The 18898-nt window shown below is 44.4% G+C and overlaps 1 protein-coding gene across 9 annotated transcripts in view; it reads left to right on the top strand.

Moving 5' to 3' along the window:
* Positions 1-18898, top strand: part of AMBRA1 (autophagy and beclin 1 regulator 1) — a 199053-nt gene that overhangs the window by 105738 nt on the left and 74417 nt on the right. For all 9 annotated transcript variants that reach the window (XR_012159410.1, XM_078853294.1, XM_078853296.1 and 6 more), the window contains one exon: positions 17256-17366. Coding sequence is in view for 8 of the 9 variants with exons in the window: in XM_078853294.1 (XP_078709420.1) it covers positions 17256-17366 (111 nt within the window). In the remaining variant the exon portion in view is untranslated. The remainder of the gene's footprint in view (positions 1-17255; positions 17367-18898) is intronic.

Genomic DNA, 18898 nt, shown 5'->3' with positions numbered 1-18898 from the left:
AGTACAATATTTATATGCCAATTGATTATTTTATAATTACATGGTAAAGAAAGTTAAGCAATTTTTCAGTAGTGTGCTATGACACTTTTGTATTTTTAAGTCTGATTTTGTAAGCAAGCAGTTTTTAAGTGAGGTGAAACTTGGGGTACTCAAGACAAATCAGACTCCTGAAAGGAGCACAGTAGTCTGGAAAGGTTGAGAGCCACTGTGCTAAACAATGTGTTCCACCTTGTATTTATCTCTGACACTTAATATATTTCCCATACTTGTAGAAGAGCTCTGTGTAAGCTCGAAAGCTTGTCTCTCTCACCAACAGAAGTTGGTCTAATAAAAGGTATTCCCTCACCCACCTTCTGTCTTTAACATCCTGAGACTAACACAGCTACAATGCTGCAGACAAGTCCTGGAGTGTGTCACTAGTAAGATCATCCTTTATGTTCAGAGGCTGGAGTTGTTTGGAAAAAGGTCTTGGCAAGGGCAGAGCCAGGGGAGTAAATCAGGCTACGGGCCTCCTTCCAAAACACAAACAAAAGCAAAGGGAAGCTTCAGTATTAAAACTGTTGCAAGTAGCACGAAGAGAGTGAACTTAATGTTCCATCTAAATGAGGATCCAGAACATCATCTGTATAGGTCATAGAGGCCCTAGTGAGGTTCTGGATTCCTTTGTGCTGGACACTGTGTGAACACCTCATTCTTTCAAGGAGTTTACAATCTTAGGGCTAAGAGGAAAGCCTAGAATAGCTGTTGCTGAATAGCTATTATATACTTGGGATATGGCTACACTAGAGAGTTTACAGTGGCACAGCTGTGCCGCTGTAAGCTCTCTAATGTAGCTGCTCTAAGCCAACGGGGGAGAGCTTTCCCATCAGCTTAACTACTCTTGCCCCCATGAGCAGAAGCTATGTCAGCGGGAGAAGTTCTCCCACCGCCGTAGCAGCTGTCCACACCGGTGCTAATGTGGGTGTAACTTGCGTTGCTCTGGGGGTGATTTATTCACCCCCTGAGCGACATAAGTTATGCCGACATAAGCTGTCGTGTAGACATAGCCTAATTCCCCATGGGGACATACTTACTTGTAACTAAACTGCCTTTGTGCAGTTTAGATTTGTCCACTTCCAAAGCAGATTAACTTAAATAATACGAAAGGCGTGCTTAGCAAGGAATAAGAGTGTCCACACAGAGAGTTAATGCAGAATTGCTGTCATGCTTTAAATTCACACCCTAACTATTTTGCACTAACTTCCCTTTGAATTCCCTGTGTAGATGAGCCCTAAGATGAGGTAGGTGGGGGAAAGGGATTCAAATACATTTTGTTTACATCTAAAATTACATATAGTGATATCATTTCAGCTGCACCAGACTTCCTCTCAACCCCTTTTTTCTTAAAGACATTATGGCAGGTATTTGCGTTAAGGAGAGATTTGAGGGAGTAGGTTCAAGTGTGGCATTCTGTGCACTGAGGACAATATGGAAGAAGTTGAGAAGATGATTGTGGGTAAAGCAGACAAATGGGCAGTCAAGGCCATCATCACTGGAGGAGGATGGGGGCAATGTGTTCCAAAATGAGAGCGGATGGGTAGAGGGACAAAGCTGCCACTGATTCAGCTATTGCTATTATATTGTCGTCAGTACTATAATATGATGGCAGTGACAGTACTTCAGATTGATCTTTGTCTTAGCTGATGAAAGAGAGAAGAGGAGAGAGCTTTCATATGTAGCTGAAGTTGGACAGTGGGTCCTCAGCATTCCAATATGCAGACCAATTTAATTAATTTATTTATTTATTTATTTTGCTAAAGCAAAACCAGTGAAACCACCCATGCAGTTAATTAAAATCCCAAGACAGTAGGTCTCTCCACATGTGTATTTACAATGACCCAGAGCAGTGCAAGGTGAGAGCAGGATGTTAGAATGCAAACTTTGGTAGTTAAATGGCTAATTGGAACTGGAAGTATCAGTGCTGCATAGTGTGCTCAGTGTGCATATGTTTTCTAAAATGATAGCTAACTGGCTATGGGGAGCTAACAGCTACTGCAGTCCCAGCCTTTTTCCAGCAGGGAGTACTGTAGAGAAGAATTCAGGCACTAATAGCCATAGCAAAAGGACAGCTCAGAACTGTAGCAGAAGAATCCTCTGTAAAGGAGGCTGTGTTGATATTTCCAGTTCTAGTTATGATGAAAATGGTGCTGCTTCATAGCTTAGCTAATGACCATTCTCTTTCCAACCATCAGATGAGTCCTATTTCAGTCCTCCCCGCCCTGCTTGTGCATGCACACACTGATTTCTAGTCTTTGGGTGCATTAATTCTCTCTCTAAACACAGGAATTATGGTAACAGTACACCCCCTCCAGCTGGCTGCCTGAGCAGAGCATACACCGAGATGCCTGTCTCACATTTCTCACATGTAGTGAGATATGGACCAGCTCTGCTGCCCCCTCAAACTCCGAGGCATAGTAGGGGAATCGTCCTAAAAGGATGAGAGTTCACACACAACTCCAGGAATATGAGGCCACTTGAGCCAGTGCTTGTCATCCATTGGTCCACACTGTCACTGGTACTTGTGACATGGTACTCTAGACTTTACTGTTGTCAGCATGGGATCGTGGTGCGCTGCTGTACATTTACTTGTGAGGCTCTTATATACCATGGAGTTCAGCCAGCTCCAAACCTCACTCATATACTTTAATGCAGTGCTTCTCAAGCTATCTGATGTGGGGGACCGGCAATTTTTTTTTTTCCAATGTGCGCGCAGACCGGCAGCCGATGGCTCGTGGATTGGCACCGGTCCGTGGACCACCACTTTGAGTAGCACTGCTTTAATGGATTCAGCTGTAAGTCAACAAACTGTGATGTCCTATTTCTCCTGTCTGAATTTTTGTCCACTCCTGATTGAAGATTTGGCTGAGTGCAGCTGCTGGGTAGCAGCAGATGGTGCTGTGTAACAGCTTTCTGGGTCACTTTACTTGATGTCCTTTAAAATATTATGAACTAATTCTGTTAGATTAAGGTCAAATCTGCCCTAAAAAGAAATTGAACCTGTTTGAAGTATCTGTCCCTCTCTCAGCCCAGGGCCTGCAGGCTGACTAGCTGAGCTGCTCTTCTGCATCCTAAACTCAGGTTTGACTTCTTTTGTGTGTCAGTTGTGGGTTTTTGACTTTTAACCTAATTTGAAATAAAGAAAAAAGCGCCCGTGTCTCTTGTTCTCATTGATGTTGCTTTTGTACTTTTAGTGTATTGGACCCGGCTGGGCTGGGCTGTGTTTTGCTATGGCACCTGTTGCATGCAGATAACTTCAATGTTATCTGCTCAGTGTAACTCCTTCCTGGATTCCTGCATCCTCCTGTGAACTTGGACACCAAACATTTAACCCCCTCTGTGCCACCCTGTTCTTCACCTGACTGTCAGTCTTGGGACCTACAGCTCTAGCCTTCTATTGTCTCTTAACCACATCAGTCTCCCGAAGTCCTGTGCTGCTCACTCTGATATCCAGATCACAATAATTAGGGTTCATGTTTCAGCAGCCTTTCTGGAGTTTGCTCTCCACTGAGATATGGAAGACTCCTTTGTGCACTAAAACTCCCTCCCTCTACTGCAGTCTCAAAGTGCCTACTCTCTGGTCATTGCAGAGAGCACTAGTGTCTTGTTCCAAACTGTCGTCCACCTCCCTCCACCCTCTTTCTGACCCTCACCAAATAGAGTGAGGATTTGGCTACACTCTTCCTTTTGAAGATCTTAATCTGTCCTGCTACCTTGAGCCCAGGTATTTTATTTAACCTGGCTCCCTTTCACCTTCCTCTTCTCATCCAGTCTGAACAAACCTCTTTTCACTGGATGCCCTTCCAGCCTGTTATCTCTGTCTTTCCTGTCATTGTCCCTAGTTTTACCCACTGGCCATTAATTGCATTATCCAGAGCTTTTTCCCTAGTATACTCCATTGTGCTCTTCTCACAATATCCATATCCCTTCATCCCACTCAGGAAACCGCTCACTTGACCTTGCTCACTCCCTAACTGCTGCACTGGCTTCTTTCCCTTTCTTTATAGAGCTTTGGGAAGGATTCAGAAATTGCTCCCTCTGGTGTGCTGTCCTTCCAGCTTTGTGTTTCCTAGACAAGCTTAGTGACTGCTTTCCTTGCAGATACAGCAACTGCGTGTGAGCCATTGCACTGGATAGGTGCTCTTAATGAGCACAGTACTCTCTTAAAATGTATTCTATAAAAACGATCTGTCAGCTCTTCATTTCCCCCAGGACACTGTTAGTTTACAGTATGAGGTGCATTTACATTGTTCGGACTGGAATTCTTATTACTGAAGTTGCATTTCCCCTGAGGACACATGACTTATCCTTAACCTTCCCTTACATGTGTGTAAATTTAGTGTTTGCTAACATCTCCTGAGCAAAGCTGTCCTGTTCAGGGTATTATAACTGTGAAACATAATCGACCATCGTGTGTGTTTAGCCCAGTACTCTGTGTTGTGATGGCAGCTCTGCTATTATTTCTAGGCTGAAACAGCATTTTTATTATAGACCTGGTTTCTCAAGGGATTATGTTATAAATTAGTCTTGAATGTGTTTTCTGGTATGAAAGTAAGTTTGTCTGACTCTCTTTCTCATCTGCCTGGAAAGAGAGTGGTACGGTTTTGCTACAAAACAATGAACATAGGTCTAAAACTAGTCTAGAAAAGCCTTGTAGTATTGATCCTTACATTCTTTTCTCCATTGGCCTCCTGGGTAGGGGGATGGACTAGGTGGGGCCTATCAGGTGCTATGGCTAGGCTGACACTTCCTGTCTCTGCAAGGTAGCACCAACTTCAGGAAGTGAGGGACCTTCTGATCTGGGGACTGAGAGCCACCATTTGGTAAGGTTTCAGGACTCGGGAGAGGCTGCTCTGAGTGTGGGAGAAAACTCTGGTGTCCACGCAGTGGTATGTGGCTCCTGTCCGGGAGCATGTGAGCTGCTTTCACGCGCTAGTGTCACCAGGGACAGCTGCTGGTGAGTCTGACAGCACAGCCACGCCCGAGGAGCTGCCCAGGCTGGGCGTTGGCTCCTGTGAGCAGCATCCTGGCATGCTGCTGCTTTCGCTGCTGTAGTTCCTGGCCTGGTCACTGGCCAGAGTCTTGCTGGTCTCGGTCATTGTCCCTAGAGCTTTGCAGCTCTGCAGATACCCGCTTTATATCCAAGCCAGTTTAGTAAAGAACATAGTACTTCGTGCCCCCAACCACAAGTAACACTGGAGGAAGAGGGTTTGGAAGCTGTTCCCAGGAACAGCTGGTATCCTAAGAACAGCAGCAGCATCTGCAGGATTCTTTCCTTGCTGAGGAAGGTAAGGGTTTCTGAGGTGTTTCTAGTTGATCCAATAAAAGATATTATTTCACTCAGCTTGTGTGTCTGTGGTTTTTCTAAGTCATACAGGTGCACCTTAGAAAAGCTAAATCTCAAATCTTTGATTTTGCACAAGGCATTCCTACTCCAGGACCTTGGTCAACCAATGTCTCAGTCATGCCAACAGGAATTCTCACAACCTGGTGATTCTTGACTACAAGAACAGACCTTCTGGACTGCATGAACTAATCTGTTGGACTACATACAAGGCGAAAAGGAAACCACTCCAGGAAGAGTGACGTTCCTTCTTCAATGTAGCTTTATGCAGCTGACTAAGGAATAAATGTGGGGAAGTTTGTGCTCTGACTCCTCATCAGTGACAGCAAAACAGGACAGGGAAGCTCTCTGGAGGCCTGGGATTGGTTAGAATCAGAGGAGGGTGTGCAGGCACTGTGCAGGGTTACACTAACTGGTGAAAGGCTTTGTCCTGCCTTTGCAAGGCTCGCCATCTGAAGCAATTAAGATTAGCAGGCACATTTCATGCTCTGAAAAGTCAAAAAGGGAAAGAAAAGGGAGTTTTACAAAAGAAAATGCCTGCCAGGCACACATTTCACTCTAGTTTTGTGCAAAGGATAAACACAGATGTGGAGGTTAAAAAGCAGATTTCTAGCAGTATTTAATGAAGGGTCTGGAAATGATGCAAGAGACCGGGCAGTAGGATAAAGTGGAGGCACTGCAAAGGACAGAACTGGCACTGGGAGGAGCCCAGTTGACACACAGCACAGATTAGCTATTGAGAGCCCACTAGTTCAAGTTCACAGGGATTTCACAAAACAGGGAGAGAGCTGTGGCAGGAAGGTTTGGCATTTTGATTTTAAAAGTCTCTTCCTGTTTCTGGAAAGCTGCAAAGAGGGTTTGTAAGCTTCCCCTTGTGTTTGGGTTCAAATGAAGTTAAGCAAAAAAAAATCTTTCTCTTAGCATTCTTGAAAGTTCAGTCCACTGTGCCGCCTCATCCTGCACTGAAGGGCCAGGCCACATGTCACCTTGCTATAATCATTCTGAAGAACATTTCCCTTCTGCAGCATCTGATGTCTGGGAGAGAGTGGTCTCTGATATAGCGTGCATTGTTCATTTCAGTGGATCTGTACTGCCTTCCAGACTTAGAAATGAACGCATATTTCCACAGATCTGTACTTCTCCTCACACTGACAGAGGAAAGCTACAAGTCAGATACATCTCCCACATTTGAGCCAGGAGATATGAGAGCCCTGTCTCCCGTGATCAGACAGGCACTGATGGCTCTTACATCTGAACCCCTTACTGCCAGGTAGTGGATTTCTTGTCACACACAATCATAGAATTTAGAAAGAGACACAGCCTGTCAGGTCCCATCTAGACATTCTCGTACAATAGAAGCTGAACGATGCATATAGAATCCACAGAAAACAAAAACAGCCTAAAAAAGGCAGTGAGTCTTCATGAAAGGCAGAAACAATTTAAAACAATTGATGAAACAAGATGCAGGTAAAACCATTTTTAACATAAAACAGTCACCAAAGCGATTCCGAAATCTACAATTTCCTCATGAAATGGAACATGCCGTACCACTTAAATTATATGGCAGCATGAAACAAATTCCCAGCACAAATCACTGCCTCACAGAAATGTGAGAGAAATGGTCTCACAGGGTACATCTACACTGCCATTTAACATGTAATTGCAGTGTGGGTAGGTATACCCACGCTAGCTTTAATCTAGCTATCCCAGGGAACAAAATGAAGATGCGGTACCACCAGCTAGCTGCCTGACTGCAAACCTGCCAGGGACCTAGGTTTGTGTGTGGGTTGGTAGTCCACACCGGGGTACACTTCTTTACTGCTGCTGTTAACACACCAGCTAGTTTAAAGCTAGCATAGGTATGCCTACCTGGGCTACTGTTACACCCTAAATTGCAGTGAAGGTGTACCCCAGGAAAAGAGCCCAGGTAGCAGCATCTATAGAAATGGAACGGCCGTCCCAGGAAGCATCCACGAGTCAGGAAGACTCCAGCCCTACATTGTGTTTTCCAACAAGTTCCCTAAATCCCAAACCCCAAATGTAGCTTGGCAATGACTTAGTCATAGGTAACTAATGACCCCATTAGTGCTATGTAGAAGTGGAGGCAATGCCTCCTTCTTGCTGGGGAACTTGTTCCTCCTTTCTCCTGAGAGAAAAGTGTCCCAAATGACTGTTGCTGATAGATTTCAAGCTGCAAACAAGGAGCTCCTAATAGCCATTTCCAGCAACTTTTAAACACGCACCAGCCACATCCTCCTCAACCCCACTAACCCAGCAGAAATTGAGGAACAAGAACAGCACAGTCAATCCCCAAAGCCCCCCCTTCCTGGGCAGGCAAAGTACATGATGCTTCTCTTCACTCACTGATATTTGTTACCCCACAATAAATGTGTCTAAACCATTCAAGCTAATTGTCTTTTAAGATGGTGGATACACACAAGCTAAATAATTACACATCAATAATTAATACAATTTAATCGTTAATCATGACTGCCACCATCATGCTCTCTTTTGTCCCCTAACAACTCATTGCTGGTAAATAGTCATTTCTTTATCTCAATTTATTACATGGTGAAGCCTGATTAAAAGATGCCCCAGTATGTCCACATTTCTGATGGGATAGCATGGAAGAGATGCGGTCTCACTGGGGACAAATACAACTGAAAGCACAAGTATTTTTCTGTTCTCTCATGCCATGTTCTCTAGGGCAATGGCTGGCAGGTACCTAGGGAGCAGTAAGAAGCAGCTTTTGAATCAGGTTTCTTGCATAGTGCTGAGAATCTCAGATGGATGGAAAGAGGCGGGTGGTGGGGGTGTAGCAAGTTCTTGGGAGATCAGAGACTACAGCTGTGTGTTCTGTCTGTAACACGGGTTCAGAAACTTTGGGTCTGGAACCAGAGGAAACAGAAGAGTTTGTTCCTCCCTGTTAATTCTGTTTACGATGAGAATGGCTGGCCATGATTTCTATAGGATAGCACTTGGAGAGGGCGCGGGGGGTTGTACACAGAACATGCTGGGGCATGGTATTTCCCACCCTGCAATGTAAGACTTGTGGTGTCCTGATCTGAGGGATTCTGCATTAAATGCCAGTGTCCCATGAGGCAGTTGTGGTTTGTTTTAGAAATTGCAGTGCCCTTTCCTAATTGAGTCTCTGTCTCCCACTCTGCAGGCCTATCTGAGCAGTGGCATTTCAGTGAGGATGTGCTCAGAGATTCTGGGCATCTGGATTTTCTCTCCTAGGGAGAACAGTTACCAGCTTGAATGTCTCTCTTTTTCATAGAGGTGAAGCACAAACAGTTCTGACAAGAGGGGAAGCATTTGAAAGGGATCTTAACCTCTTCAAGTGTCCCTCAGGGAAACCCATCCTACCATCAAAGCGAGACGTGTCACAGGCATTTCTTTATCAAATTATCTGACCTGATGTTAAAAATAAGCCCTTCCCCTGTCTTCAAAGTAAGATGTCAAGGAGCCATCAAGGCAACATCAGAGATGGAGGTGTTGGGCTGGACAGCTGTTCCCTGTCACCTGTGTTTCTTACAAACCAATTGATCTTTTAAATCATCTGAGCTTGTAACAGCTAGATTCCCCTTTTCTGTGTGACGTTTGCAATGTCTGTCGCATAAAGATTGAACCATTGAACCATTTCCTGGAAGAATTGATCTGCTTCTATCCAGACTTAAGACTTGTAAACAGGGCACTTAACTCTGAAGTCCTATCAAGATGGTAGAATGTTCAGAGTCTGTAGTTGGGGTTTACTCTTCTCTCCACTGACTGCTGAATCAAACCCCAGTTTTGAAAAGAGATTTTGTAATAGGAATGAGTATTGTTTAGGGAATTGCAACTCTCCTTACCAGGTATGGGGAAGAAAACAGGTCTCTTAAAAGATCCACCCTTCAGAGCCCACTCAACTCTGCCTGTGTTTCTTCATTAACATTGCACAAAGCCTAAAGTCTTTCTCTGCTTAGCATATATGGAACTAGATTTTCCACTTCCTACGTTTATGAATGGGCATGGGAATTGTTACTGAAATGGTAAGAACTCTGGCAGGAGATGCATTGTGCCTGCTGCTGTACACTTGCTGGTATGCTGGAAAACATTACCCTAGTTGGCTGTATGTCAAGAATGGCAGCTGTCTGCACTTGTATCTTTCTGCGTTGGGCTAATGTTGTATGTAGCCAACTGTGCTAGCTCAGAACCATGCCCTGTTGGTAGCCTGGAACAGAGGAGGCTCACTGGGATTTTGGTTAGCTCCTGGGGTGCATCTGACCATTTACTGTGGCCAGCGGTGATCCCAGGAACAAGGCTGTCCTGTAAAACACCTGGCTTTCTGCACAAGCCAGATTATGATCTCAGTGTACTCACCTCACCTGGCTTCTGTGGCCACTGTTAATATCGAAACTGAACTTAATTAAACTGCGTCAGAGTTGTCTGTGTGAGAAATATGCCTCTCCCTGGGAACTTCCAGATCATTGTGTGCAGCAGATTGGGCCGATCCATTTTCAGTGAAAGCTTCTTTGTCTGGACTTGTTAGAGAGACTCCACTGTCCTGCTCAGCTTTGGTGGATCTGTGCAGTGTTGCAGACCACCTGGCTGTTGGTCTGTGCTGTGTCTAGAACTAACACAAGGCTAGTGAGGTGTAGAACCCAGTGTCAGTAGTGTGCTGAGCCCCAGTTGTAAACGCAGAAACTGATGGGCAGCTCCAAAGGAGAGTTTCATTGTCCACAAGCAATACACAGACTTAAGGGCCAAATTTTCACAGGTGTTTAGGCACCTAAAGATGCAAATAAATGCCTATTGGAATTGACAAAGTGTCTAAGCACTTTTTTCAATGGGAGTCAGGCACCTAACCTACTTAGGGATTTTGTAAATCCCACTAGATATGTGTCTGCATCTTTGTGCACATAAGTACCTTTGTAAATGTGGCCCTAAGTTTCTAGCATCTTATAGGCCAGCTGTGGTTCTGAATAAGGGATTTACTTTTTTATGCCAAGTTCTGGAAGAACTTGAACTATTGCTTCTGTTAGATGTACAGCAAGGGAGAAAGCTTCTGAAGCACGTAGCTGCTCCCCATCTCTGACACTTAAGCAGCAATACCTGTATAAAGATGGTGACAATATTACCAACTCATCCAGTGAGTCTCTGGAAACAGAGCAAGTACCCTGCTCTTCAATGAAGGAACATTAGAGTGCTCTAAAGACAAGCTCTGTGCTGTTTCTTCCTGGGCCCCCCTCTGTGCTTAGATATTGGGCTTGCATGGCTTGATTCACAAATGAACAGTTGATTCTTCCACGTGTCTGAGATGAATCGGACCCTCTGAGTGGATAAGGCTGACAGGTGGTTAATTGTCACATGGAGGTGGCACGTAAGGAACATTTTTAACCATATCTTTGTTAAAAGGCTGATGTTTCTTTTATAACTCTCTCTCGACATGTGCTGAGTGGGGGCGGGTAGAGACTGGGGGGGGGAGGGTGCTGAAAGCCTTTATCTTCATTTCTGCCATCACCTAGTGTTTATTACCCAGTGATAGACAGACGCAGGAAAGCTGCCAATCAAACCCACGTTCACTGCATTTCAATTGCCCTTCATTTCAGATTTCAGTATTGTGAAATCTACATCTTTGTAGAAAAAGGTCGTTTTGCTCATGGTGATGACAAGCCCAAGACTCTTGGGTACCTGCTCCAGTCACTTGTGATTCCACCAAACAAAGGAAGCTCCAGAAATCAGAACAATCTGTCAAGTGACTGGTGAGAACCATTTCCTGGAAGAATTGATCTGCCTCTATCCAGACTTAAGACTTGTAAACAGGGAATTGTCATTAAGTGGGTGTGTTTCTTGTGGGGTCCCCTAGGGGTCAGTTCTTGGGCCTATGCTATTTAACATTTTTATCAGTGACCTAGAAGAAGACATAAAATCATCACTGATAGTTTTCAGGTAACACAAAAATTGGGGAAGTACAAGTCACTGATACAGAGTGATCTGGATTGCTTAGTAACCTGGGAGCAAACAAACTATGTGTTTTTAATACAACTAAATGGAAATATATACATCTAGGAACAAAGAATGTAGGCCATGCTTACAGGATGGAGAACTCTATCCTGGGATGCAGTGACTCTGAAAAAGATTTTTGGGCTTATGGTGGATAATCAGCTAAACATGAGCCCCCAGTGAGATGCTATAGTTGGAAGGACTAATGTAATCCTTGACTGCATAAATGGGAGTTATGAGTAGGAGTTCACCTTGAATGGTCCCTTGAAATATGTGTTAACAACTTATGCTAAACAGTTCCACCTTGTATTTAGCAGTGACACTATGAGTTAGTTTCCTGGACCTGAAGAGGAGCTCTGTGTAAGATCAATAGCTTGTCTCTCTCACCAACAGAAGATGGGCCAATAAGATATTGCCTCCCCCACCTTGTCTCTCTAAGAGAAAAGAGGTTATTGTACCTCTGCATTTGGCACTGGTGTGATCACTGCAGGAATGCTGTGTCAAGTTCTGGTGTCCACAGTTCAAGAAGGATGTTGTTTAATTTGAGAAGATTCATAGAAGAGCCATGAGAATGATTAAAGGATTAGAAAACCTGCCTTATAGGATAGACTCCAGGAGCTCAATCTATTTGTCTTAACAAAGAGGAGGATAAGGTGACTTAATTACTATATAAGTACCTACATGGGGAACAAATATTTGAAAATGAGTTTTTTAATCTAGCAGAGAAAATTATAACATGAGCCAATGGCTGGACATTGAAGCTGGACAAATTCAGACCGGAAATAAGGTGTAACTTTTTAACAGTGAGGGTAATTAACCACTGGAACAATTTACCCAGGTTTGTGGTGGATTCTCCATCACTGGCAATTTTTAAATCAAGACTAGCTGTTTTCTTAAAGCTATGCTTTTGGAATTATTTTGGGGAAATTCTCTGGCCTGTGTTATGTGGGATGTTAAACTAGATGATCACAATAGCCCCTTCTGTCCTTCGAATCTATGAAAGAAGCTGAAGTGTTCTTAGGGTATGTCTACACAGGGAAAAAAGACCCGCATCATGGCCGCAGCTGGCTCAGGTCAGCTGACTTTGGCTGTGGGGCTAAAAATTACTGTGTAGACGGTTGGGCTGAAGCCTGAGCCCCTCCACCCTGGCAGGGTCCCAGAACTTGGGCTCCAGACTGAGCCCAAGCCCAGACATTTACACAGCAGTCTTTTCAGCTTGGAGCCCACGCTCTGCAAGCCTGAGTCAACTGACCTTTCCAGCCCCAGATTTTTTTAATCCCTGTGTGGATGTTCCTTCAGTATCTCCAGGCTGCGCCAGAGCTTAAGAGACAGCAGCACCTTCCTGGGTCAGTACCTGGTTTGGCAAAGCCAGCAGTGAGAGCAAGTCCCAGATGCTTTTCATTGTTCAGAAACTGCTGAGTAATGGGAGAGGGGTTTTTAGCTTTCTTCCTAAATTGTTCACCTTTCTGACTCCTCGTCCATTGGAGAGACCAACTGAAATAGTTGGGGCAGTGCTGTGTGGGCCCTGGGTAATGAGGGGCACACATGAAAGTATATTCTCCCCCTACTTCTCCCTTTTTACTGAGAGTCCAAGATTTGCTTTCTCTTAATTGTCTTTATTGTAGGATGGTGCATGTAAGTGTGAAATTTCTGGCTGGATTTGAGAGACAAAACTGAATGACATTGATTACATGTAACTAGATGTAATTTAATAATTACACTTCTCAATTACATAATTACTGTAAATGTAGATAATTGCTTAATGAAAGCATGTAAATTTGCAGAATAGACATTATGTGGGGTGAACCGCTTTGGATCCGAAGTGGCCAGAACCCTTTTGCCCATGGACATCCATACACAGCAGACCCTTTCTAGGTTTGGTGCCTTTGCCCACTCCTCTCTGCTATGGATGAGATTTTCTAGTTTAGGCTATCTGTGGCGGTAACACCCATCTATTGTGTTAGCTTCTGCCAGACTCTGTGTGTGTTTGTGTAGAAGGCTGCCATGTGGGTGAAGGGGCACAGGGCTGCTTTTACCCTTTCTTGGAACAACAGAGAAGGATCTGCTTTTTACCCCTTGAAAGAGAGTCTGGCACCTCCAGGAAAAAAAGAGCAAAGGGGTAATGGACACCATTATCCTTTTGGAAAGGGCTCTGGGCAGAACCAGAAGGTCTCGAAAATTTCAGGAAACATTTGCCAGTGGCTTGCTGTCGCTCAGTGTTTGTAGCAATGGATACAACTGTGTCACAAAGCCAACAAACAGATACGTTGCCATTTTTACTGAGGGGGAAATAGCATCTGTACAGTATGCCAGGCCTAGAAGTGTACAAGGTTAAGAACACTGGAAAGGTTTGTTATCCCAGGGGTTGAGAGTGCAGCTGATAGCCAGGGCTTTGTGGACAGAAGTGTGCTCCCACTTTCATACACTCACTCACTCACATGGACACACTCATCAGCGTTCATGTCGTGCTCCCCATCACTGCCCAGGCCAGTGAAGCTAATAATCAAACCAGTGAACCGATTTCGGTGGTGAATCCTGATCATCTTGAGGTATGTTGCGCATACACTAAAAAGATGACTTACTCATACAAAGTGGTGCATGGATTTGGGAAGGGAGACTGCTGTTTGTGGCATTACTAGGGGGCTTGTTAGGTTTCTCTTTGGGAGCCAAAGGGCATGTAAAGATCCTCCTCACAAGCCAGGAAAGGCTTATGTCTTACTGCAGCTAGGCTGCTACAAGAGTAGGTGTCCTGCGTGGTATGTCTGCTTCCTTTACTATCTGCAGTATTTCTGTAGAAGAGAAACCATTTTGTGACCAAGTCTTATATGGCAATTACTGTAACCTAATCATGATAGTTTCTGTTACTTCTCCCACCCTGCTGGTTCCATCACTGTGCCTTTTGTACAAAGACTTCAGTTTCCTTTTCTTCTCTCCTTGCACAGTGGCCGCACCAGAGGAAGCTGCAGTTACATGCTCAAGGCAGGCTTGAAAACAGCAGACCTAGGAGTATGGAGTTTAAACTTGCCGATCTGTCTCCCGTTCCCTTCCCCAGATATGGACTTGCTGATGGGTATTAACTCTCAGGTGCAGGATAGTTTTAGTAGCATACTGAACATCATTTACCATCAGGGTTCTCAGAGGAGCCCTGTGCATTTGGGGGGGATATAGAGGGAAAGCACTAGGCATTTATACAGTGATAGAAAAGGTTCTCAATTCTGCTTTCCAAGCAGTCTGAGTGTGTGTCTGAAAGAGGCAGATAGAGAGGCCAAGGGGAGCACAGTGGAGGGCTGTTAGTCGCTGGAGGCCTGTCGTAGCTGAGTACACAATATATAGCTCTGACTGACTGCTCTGAAATCTCATCCTGGACATATTTTCAGAGTTTTCACTGGAACCACAAACCATGGCTTAGGACAGTTTATCTGTATAAAGGGGACCAGCAGCCCCTTTTTCAGTGTCTTCCTCTTTGTTCGTCAGGATTGTTCTTGAGTTTGCTCTTTGCCCTTGTTCTCACCTCTCTTATTTGTAGACAGAGCATAAGCATTGCTCAGTGTGTTTTCAGACCATCTTTATTTTGCTGCCCTGAGCTTTCTGCTAGGATTTGATAAGGGAGGAGCGAAGGGAGAATGAAAGAATCTAGGAAGCTTAGCCTGATCACCTTGCATGCCATTGTGCCAACTGGTGCCTAGCAAACTCCCACCCATCTGCCAGGGCAGTTGGTATGTCTGGCACAAATCAAAATCTGAATTGTTCAAGAAATTTCATCTCGTCTAATATGGCTGCTGCAGCATCCTGTGCAGACTTTCTGGGAGAACTTGGCTACTAACAGTCTAATGTTTTCATCATTAGTGCCAAGAATGCTCCAGCTAAACAAATTCCCTTAAAGTCTGGGGTCTGCATTCTCCCTCATTCTATTTGGCTTGTCTTCCTTTCCATGACCAAATTCTTTTAACTTGGGCTTTTGTCTGTGTGTGCGCCTGTGTCTCCACAGCACTAGGCCTGCTTGCATTTGAAGGTAGTGGCATTGTCTATGCAGGAATATGAAATATGTGATTATTCCCAACCCTTCAAATACATTGTTGCTGTGTGGGTACTGACTCTCTTCTCCTCCACCTCCCCAGAAGTTGAGTGCAATCCCACTGAGCTACTCCATTGTGATGTGCCAGGGTGATTCCTTTGTTTCAAACCAGTGTGCTTAGAAGTTTATTTTCTGGCCACATCTCTTCTAGGTATGAGTTTCCAGGGCATTCTCTTAACTGAATGCTCTGGGGCATTGTCTGAGCTTTCTGATAGGGCTTGCTGGAGTTGGGAATGGCACCTAGCTCCAGCAAGGGGGAATATAAGTTTCTGGCTGCCTCTGTGGCAGTAGGTATGGCCAGCCAGAACAGAGCTACAGAGAGAAGAGAACTATGCCGACAGCTATGTTGAGCCTCTTTCCCCCGTGCCAGCCAGAGATCAGAGTGAATTAAGAAATAGGAGGTGGTTTTCTAAGTTTTCTAAGTTTCTCTTAGTGCTGAGGCTGAGGCATATCCAATAAAACGTGACTTTACCAAAGAACCACCTCTGTGAGGCTACAACACTATACACGGGTGTCATTTTAAAGGGCCAGGAGGGACACACATGTGACTCAACTGCATAAGTCAGTCCGTAATAGACATGGCAGGATTACATTTTTGTTGGTAAATGTCGATGAACGTCCATGTCACCATATACCCACACAATGAAAAAATATTTCCATCGATGATGATCTAAGTTTACAGATAGACAAAGTAAGAAAAATGCTGCTTGAGAACTTCAGTTTGATTTAAGGATATGTACTCTGTATATTTAGACATGTGATGTTAATCCCCTCTTCTCCCAATTTCACTCAACTGTGAACTTTTAAATGAATAAAAATCTAACGAAAACCCTTATGAATAAACATTGATATCCTGCATGAAAATTATATTAAAAAAATTGAATTCTGCCCAGCCTAGTCATCAAGTTCACCTGCATTTTAGCATAATGAGCACTGTGCTATTTATATAGCACCATAACTTTATATCGGGCTTGAGAGAGAGATTCTCTGCCCAGAAAAGCTTACACCTACCTGAGACAAACATGGCACATAAAATTAATAGGAAAGGCAAAGGGAAGGCAAGCTCATGGACTAAGACAAGGGGATCATATGTGTTTGCTATTCTGTGACTGCTTGGAACATACCATCTTTCTGTCCTGTCCTCTCTCTGATCTCTCCTTTGTGGGAGTGACGAGACTCTTCCCTCCTCCCACCCCCCCACCCTGCCCCAGGATCAGCTCAAATATTGGCTCCTTGATTTCTCATAAATATATGTCCTGTTAATAGGGATAGATATTATAGTCAAACAGTCCCTTCAGGGATGGGAAGTAAGAGTGGGAATGGGGAATACAAAGGCGGATATTCATATAGGACAAATTAATTCTGATGAGAGCCATTTTAAAGGCCATAGTTTTTTGTTCCTTAGCATACATTTGCCTGCTTTCCAAATTGCATAGAAATTTGGGAGCTAATGACATGCACCTTGTGATGGTGTCAATAAATTAAGATAAATCTGAAATGAATAGATGAGAGTAGGTAGGAATAAATGAAACCTCCTTTGTGTTTGGGTAAATATTTGGTGGTAACCATCTTCCGTCCCCAGAATGTGATGCAAGGATGGTTGTGGCTTTTTCTCCATTTCCTCTGCTCAGAGGTTTGTGAGTTGTTACCATTTCTGTAAATGTTGCTTCGTTACTTTTGTTTAGGAAACCAGAGGCCTTTGTGCATTGGGCACTGAAAATGTTTGTTGATTCATCTCCTATATTGTGATTTTCAGATAATCTGTTAGGGAAAGCAAAGATGTCCAGTTGCTAATTGTTTTCTCCTTCCCTCCAGGGGCTGTGATTGGAGATGGACAGTCAGCTGTAGCCAGCAACATTGCCAATACCACCTACCGGCTCCAGTGGTGGGACTTCACCAAGTTTGACCTGCCTGAAATCAGCAATGGTAAGCTGGGAAGGGAACTAATGCCTCCTTGCAGGTCCCCCCTACCCACTGAGCCCCATTAGCACCAGAATTCCTAGGAATTCCCAAAGGTCCAGTCCAAGCACACTGGATTTCCTGATGTGATTGTCACTTCAACTGGAGCCATTAAATAATTAGCAAGTTTGTTGGAATCATGTAGGGTGCTCTTACCGCTCTGTTTTGCCCACGTACACCTTGTTGACTTCATCTAGGGTTCTTTGGGTGGATCAGTTTCTGTGGGTATCTCCTCAAATCAGTGAACATTCTCATAAGTGCAGGAGAGCTGCATGGAGTGGAAGGGCTGACTGGGTGGTATTCTGGCAGCACCCAGCTGCATTAGAGTTTGGAGTAAGCACTTGGTCTCTTGCATACCATACTAACACGTGGTTGGAATTGTAACTATAGCTTCCAATGACCCTTGGGATTTATGGTGTTTGGGATCTCAAAGGGAGCCGCATCCAGCTTTCTTGCTGGAGGTGAAGGATGAAAACCTTATCACTGGACTTCTCTCTCTCTCTCTCTCTCTCTCCTCCCCACCTACTTACCCATGAAACAACTGAGTTGTAGATCAGTGTTTCTCAACCTTTTTGATACCAGGGACCAGTTGCTGCCTTCCTAAACTGTGTCAGGGAGATCTTAGGGGCCGGCACCAGTCCACGGACTGGTCATTGAGAAACGCTGTTGTAGTGTATTTCTGTGCAGCAGAGTGCAGCCTTCAGTGACTTGATGGTGCTTGGGAGGGGCATGGATTCTTTTTTAAGGAGCCTTCTTCTTTCACAGTTAAGTATGTGGAGCCTATCCCAGGAATAAAGGCAGCTACTGTATATGTAGGGATAAGAGTGCTGGTGGTCCCATGCGTAGAGGGAGAGTTGCACTGCTTCCTTTTCTCTGTCTCTGTTGCCCCTCCCCTGGAAATCCATAGGGTGGTGTTTCAAGGGTTACACCCTTGCTGGAAATGAGGCCCATTTCTAAAAGTTGGTTCTTAATGTTGCATGGAAAAAGGTAATTAAATGCAATCTTGTTTGTCTGAGGGGCATTGTATCTTTTGGAGAGTAGCAGGTAGCATCTTCTCAGATGATGTGAGCACTGTACCAGATGTCAGTGATTCGATTAATTTGTAGTACTAATTAGGTTTTTTCACCTGAGAAGCAGACCTGTGCCCAAGGGCAGGTCTCTGCCATGTTGACCACAAGAAGTGTTCCCTCCCTAGTCAGAGACCCTGGCACAAGGATAAAGCTGCGATCAGAGAGGAGGAAACATTGCTGCTGGTTTAAAATCCTCTGGGCTTCTCCACTTGCTTTTAATGCATTTGAAAAGTGTTTCAGCTGCTAATAACTCTTCTAGGCTCATCCGGTTGCCCTGGAGCAGGCTGCTGTTAAATTTTTGTGTAGGGTGTTGGTTTATAATTTATGGAGTCCCAGAGAAAGGCAGAACCATCTGCTCCTCGAGGCATCAATATTTCAAACTCCTCCCTCTCCCCTGCTAGGATACTTCCATTCAGAGATCATTTATAA

The sequence above is a fragment of the Lepidochelys kempii genome, chromosome 6 (assembly GCF_965140285.1).
Source record: "Lepidochelys kempii isolate rLepKem1 chromosome 6, rLepKem1.hap1, whole genome shotgun sequence".
In the NCBI taxonomy this organism is placed as follows: domain Eukaryota; kingdom Metazoa; phylum Chordata; order Testudines; family Cheloniidae; genus Lepidochelys; species Lepidochelys kempii.
This window is presented reverse-complemented; position numbering and strand designations above follow the sequence as displayed.